Below are 5856 nucleotides of genomic sequence, written 5' to 3'. Positions count from 1 at the left end.
AGCCTTCAGAGTTATCAATGTTTCGAACAAAGACAAATATTTTAATCACACACTGAAGTTTAAAAGTATATCAGTTTTAAAACTAGATTTTATCAAATCAATCATGAGAGAGTGCTTGTGGGTAACCATTAACCACAATTGAAAAGATATTTAAAACTTCTTTAATAGTGCATAAAAATAAATATGGTTGTAATATTTTATTCACAGAGCCACAGGCTGCTGTTCTGTCCCCTGATGGTTCTTTTGTCTGCCTCCATATTGTTGCAGGATGTGGTTTTTCTCCTGTCATGTTTTGGTTTAGGTTGGTTGTTGGACTTCTTGTTATCTTAGTGCTGGTCTGGCTGCTTTATGACGCAAAGTTGAAGGGTAAGATGTGATATTTGAAACTTTGTCTTTAACTGACAATTGATTTTATATACTGTAGCTTTAACCTGTTTGGTTTTGTTTGTTTGTTTTCACAGAAGTATTTTGCTCCAGGTGTGTAGGACTCTTTCTCTTTTTCATATTAAAGTTTTTGCATCTTTTCAAATCAAACATGATTCCTTCATAACACAAAATGTAACTATTTCTTTATTCATTCCAGGTTTAAACACGATGCAGCAGTTGACCAGGACCTGAGTCAGCCTGATCTCCACTCCTCACCTCCTCCGAGTCAGTTTTCTATTTTGTGATCAAATGATAAGAAAATACAAATCCACGTACCGTCAAACTTTCAGTGAAGTGTGTAACAGTTTGCTTTAATTACTGACAGGTGATGCTTTGGTGTATGAAAACTCAGGAGGATCTGCAGACGCTTAAGAAGGTACGAACTGCTGATACTCAAAACATTGTCAGAAATGAGGAAAGATGCAATATATATATTTTTTTTTTCAGATGAAAACATCCCATTTCAATAAGTTCCCATCAACGATCAGGACAATCGATTGAGAACAAGATGAACCCAGGCAATCCATCAGAAAAGTTTTATTTTTGTGTATCTGCTTTGTCTTCTCAAACCCCAGTCAGTTGTGGAAGACAGTCTCTCACACTGAGCCAGGTTCTGGTTCTGCTGGTGTTTTCTTCCTGTTAAACGGAGGTTTTTTCCTCTCCACTGTTGCTACATACATGCTTGCAATGAGGAAAATGAAACAACAGGGTGCAGCGATTGTCCACTCTCAATCACAATCTGCTGGGTTTCCTTAGATATAAAACATTTTAACAAATTTGAATAATAAACCAAACTTGACTTGATAACTAGGAACAAATAGAAATTATGTTTGGATCGGATTGTCTTGTTTTATGTTAAGTCCTGTGAAATGTTGAAATCTAAAAAAACTGAATTGAATTGAAAATGTAAACAGTAGTATCTCACATAATGAGTCATCATTCAAAGGAAATGTTAGGTTTTTTTTGCCTTCATGTTGCTTTTAGTCACACGTTGGTGTTTTGTGGTTTTGAAATGAGAAGAACCGATTGTTTAGTCACTTTGCATATTTAATATCTTTCTCATCATCTTTATGATGAAGATTTGCATATTGCTGCATTAAATTATCGTTGGCACATTAATATGAAATAAAGGACTATTTTCTTCACCTCTGGTTTAAAGGTTTTTTTCTTCTCTTGCTGAGGACTCAGAAAAAAAAAAAAAAAAAAAAAACATTTGTAAAGATATAAGAAATCTGAAAAATATTTTTTAAAAACTTGACCTAATATTTCAGGTATATAATCTGAATTATGCTCAGAATGTCTCCGGATCCTGAAGTCATTGAATCTCACCTTCTATCCTTTTGGGTTTTTTTGTTGTTTGAAGCTGTTCACCTGAACTTGTCCTTGCAAAACATGTTGAAATAGCTGTAAAACAATGGCAGACTTCTCATTTTCTTAATCAAATTAACCAAAATTGCAAACTTATGAAAAGGCGATGATGACCGGCACCTGATACACTTGGTGGGAAAAGCAACCAAGTGAAAGTGTAGTGGAGATTTAAGCTGCGTTTTTTAGTCAATTAGACATTTATTACCTATTAAAGTGAATGAGAACAAACTGCGTTGTTTGCAAAGTGAAACTACAGTCTGAAAGTGAAATGATATTAATAGAGTATGAAATGGGGACACAGATCAGTGAATTAACACAGAACTACTGAGTGACAAACAATAATATTATAATAAGAATTAGAATAAAACCTTTGGATCTAGACATTATATAAGAACTCAACTATTTCATTGTACAAATTAATTCTACTTTTTAGTTCATCATATACCTGTAATTGTTATCATAACAAATATTAGTTTTAAGTCAGCAGTACCAAGAGATTGGCAGCAGGTGTCACTGTTGCTCCCCTTTCCTGTAACCATCACCAACCTGTAAAACCACCAGCTGATGTCCAGATGGAGCATCTGTGGATAATCCTAACGATGTGAAACCATTTTCAATTACAAACAGAACCTTTTCCCCAAATCTTCATTATTAATGTCTGAGCTTTTTCTCTGATCTTTAAACCAGAAGAGTTTCAGGTCCACCGAATGCTAAAAAGTTGTGGCTTTTATTTATGCTCTAAAGTGCAGCTTACAGACAGCCGTACAGTTCAACGTCGACTCGCTCACTGCGGTTTTAACACATTCCTGTCAATCACATTGACACTTCTCTACAAGAGGAAGTGCAAAACGCTCGTCTGTGCTGACCAGGGGCCTTCTGGGGTTTCTTTTCTTCTTCACATTTCCTCTGATTACTATCTCTCTCTCTCTCTCTCTCTCTCTCTCTCTCTCTCGGTCGCTGTCACACTTTATTTTCATTGCTTATGTTAAACAGTCTTACGTACATATATATGTTTTCTCTTATGTCAGATAGATTTGTGAAGCGTTTGTTCCAAACTTGTTAAGATGTCTGATGTAAATGCCTCCATCCCGGTGGCAATAAGACCAGAAACGGTTTGAGGTGAATTTGTGACAATGGTCAACAAAGGTAAAATGGCTCCTCAGTCCTTTCACTTCTCCACCAAATTCAATTTTGTACCCAGTTGTCCAATTTTTAGACCAGTGATCAAACCAGTATGCTCATGTAATTAACTGTGTATCGATGCATTCATCTTGGATTATTGATTAAAATTAGTTTAAAAAAAGCAAGGTTTCCAAATCTCACTCATATGTTAATATCAATTGTATAATATTCTCTCTTAGCGTTTGTCAGTTCATATATGTTTCATTGAGGTTCTGAGTCTAGTTTTGTCCATTTGATTCTCATTAGATATCATTAAATGACCTCCACTCAACCCAGAATACTATTGAACTATTGAACCCAGAACTACTATTGGAAATACATAAAGCAAAAAAAAAAAAAAACTGGTTCAACTTTTTCTTTTCTTAGTGTTGACTTTGTTAGCAAGATTTTAAAGCATATTTTTACAGATTCATACTGGTATTGCTTCACAACACGTCTTCTTTACTTATTTGTTTTTGATCCTGTGATATTTGTGAAAGTTTTACATAGTCTTAGCCATCTCATTGTGTTTCTGAGTTTTGGGTCCTTCCTCTCCAAGAACTAAGTTTATTTTATCATAAAACTTTAAAAGTTGCCAGGTTGAAACACATTCTGTCTTCAGTCCAGCTCTACAGAGACGTGTGGGCGTCATCTCTGCTTTGCAGCTTTACCTTTTTTTTTTTGCAAAGCTTTGGGGAAGTGGGAGGCACTTGAACGAAACCGGTGGTATTCAGAGCGCTCGGCATTCTGGCGAAGTCAGAGCTACACTTCTGACCACATGATGGAGCTCTGTGGGTTTTCTTCCAGTTACACTGTCTGGTGGTCTGCAGGGGTGATACGCTGGAGCTTACTCGAGGTGATATTTTAGTCCGATTGCGAAGCTAACAGCAGTGCTCAACATTCAGAGTGAAACTCACACATCTTGTGCTCTTCTACCTTGATGCACACACAACATCAACAACCCACCTAGGCATTTCAAATGTGTTTCTACGAGCTGTGAGATTTCTGGTCCGATATTGCAAATGGCTGCTGGGCTGCATTTGTCTGTCAGAAGAGTTATCTGATCTGAGTGAGTTGCGCAAACACATCGTTGCACAACATCTGCACAAGCTAAGATGTTGCTTAAATAGAAAAGATAACATATTTACAGTTCATTTAAGTGACATGATCTCGGCCTTTTAGCCCAACAGCAGCACAGCCCTCCTTTTTTTTGCTATTCATGTTTAATGTTTCTACGTCTCGTTAGGGCATGCGAGTGTCGATTCGCTTAAGAAATTAGATATTTCTGCAATGCTAACGTGAATTAGCCTCCTTAATAGCAGTTTTATTTCTGCTCCGATGGATGTCCTTTCTCTTCCCTCTTGGTTGTGTTTCTCGAATGACTCACTGGTTGGAATTGTTTTACTGGTATTGTGTCACTTCTTCTTTCAAAATGCCAGTAAATGTGTATTGGTGCTTCAAGAAGGGACACCACAAAAACCTCTAGAGGAATCCTGCAAAGGTTTTAAAACACACTCTGAAGTTTACGAGTGTTTAATTGGAAAAGTAGTTAGAGTTTGTGGAAGACCGTTTTGTTTGTTTGTTTGTTTGTTTGTTTGTTTCGAAATGTGTTAAGACCTGTAGGAACGCAACCTGGATGCGCCAGAATGAAAAAGGTTGAAGGTCAAAAACGTTACCAAGTTTAATCTCTTTTTATTCGCCGGTACAAACATCCCTTATTTTTTCTCTAAACTGAACTGAACAAGTAAATGAAGCTTTGATATGTTAAGAGAAACTCCTTGAGCTGTTCTGATAGTTTAGTTTGTGGGGCTGTTGCTTCAAATAAAAATATAATCCCATCACAGTTTTATGAAAAGAAAGTTACAGAGGCCCGTCAGTCTTACACATAAAAATGCATGACTGTTCATCATAACATAAGTCTTTATTTTAACAAACGCAACTAAGGAGTATATGACGCGCACAACCCAGAGACTCGCTATTTTTGATTCCTTAATATGATCAAATTGCAACTGAAAGCAGAAATATGTAGCTCATGTCAACAAAAGAGAAGTCTGGGAGAAGCGATGTATAGAAAGCATTGGCTGAGAAGGGGAAGCTGCTGGAAGCCAGATCCCATTCCGCTGCCTTGATTTCCAAGAACGGACATTATTGTTTCCCACTTCTTTCAGTACCTTACAAAAAAAAAAAATACATCATCTTGTCATCCTGATGTTTGTTTTTTGATGTTCATGTGCATTTGTGATTATTCAAAAGGGGGAAATTAAGGGTTTAAATGCCCCCTCAAAGCAAAACTAATGTAGGCCAACATGAAAAATTGAACTTAGACATTTTAGCATTTTGGAATAGTTGAAAATTGAACAAACACTGGTTTACTTTTGCACATCCTCACATACTTCATTTGGTTTGATTTGAATTTTCATTATATTCAAAATTTCAAGCTTAGTTAAATGGTGCTAGGTCACAAGAAATGCATTGATCAGTCTATAAAACAGGTCCTGTTCATATTTATGTGTAAATACAAATCCATTAGATTCATTTCACAACAACTCAATCCAACATAAATCAATTCAGCTTCAAATGCGTTTCCAATCAGTTACATAACTCTTAAGCTACATGGTTCTGTTTATCTGATACAGGAAACCAACAGACTGTCCAGTTGTTTGATTGGATTGGGTTTTTCACTCTAGTTGTCTGTTTGCTTTCTGTTGTGAAGTCCGATTGAGATCGTTTCACTCAAAGATAATTTTTTGGGCTCACCTGATGGTCTTTTGTGGTTCTACAAATGTGGTCTAAAGACTTCTTGGCTGTTGATTGGTTCCTGCCCGACCAAACATCTGACTATTTTAAAAACTAAAGAAGCTCCAGAGCCCAGAAGCAGCATGATATCCTCTGTCTTCAAAA

At 36.5% G+C, this 5856-nt stretch overlaps 1 protein-coding gene across 1 annotated transcript in view; it reads left to right on the top strand.

Annotated features, from left to right (window-relative positions):
• Positions 1-1544, top strand: part of LOC103144607 (signaling lymphocytic activation molecule-like) — a 7414-nt gene extending 5870 nt beyond the window's left edge. The window contains exons 5-9 of the mRNA XM_016676211.1: positions 268-366; positions 462-477; positions 584-651; positions 752-802; positions 874-1544. Coding sequence (XP_016531697.1) covers positions 268-366; positions 462-477; positions 584-651; positions 752-798 — 230 coding nt within the window. The 3' untranslated portion in view covers positions 799-802; positions 874-1544. The remainder of the gene's footprint in view (positions 1-267; positions 367-461; positions 478-583; positions 652-751; positions 803-873) is intronic.
• The last annotated feature ends 4312 nt before the right edge of the window (positions 1545-5856 follow it).

Source organism: Poecilia formosa, unplaced genomic scaffold (genome assembly GCF_000485575.1).
Source record: "Poecilia formosa unplaced genomic scaffold, Poecilia_formosa-5.1.2 Scaffold130, whole genome shotgun sequence".
NCBI lineage: Eukaryota > Metazoa > Chordata > Actinopteri > Cyprinodontiformes > Poeciliidae > Poecilia > Poecilia formosa.
This window is presented reverse-complemented; position numbering and strand designations above follow the sequence as displayed.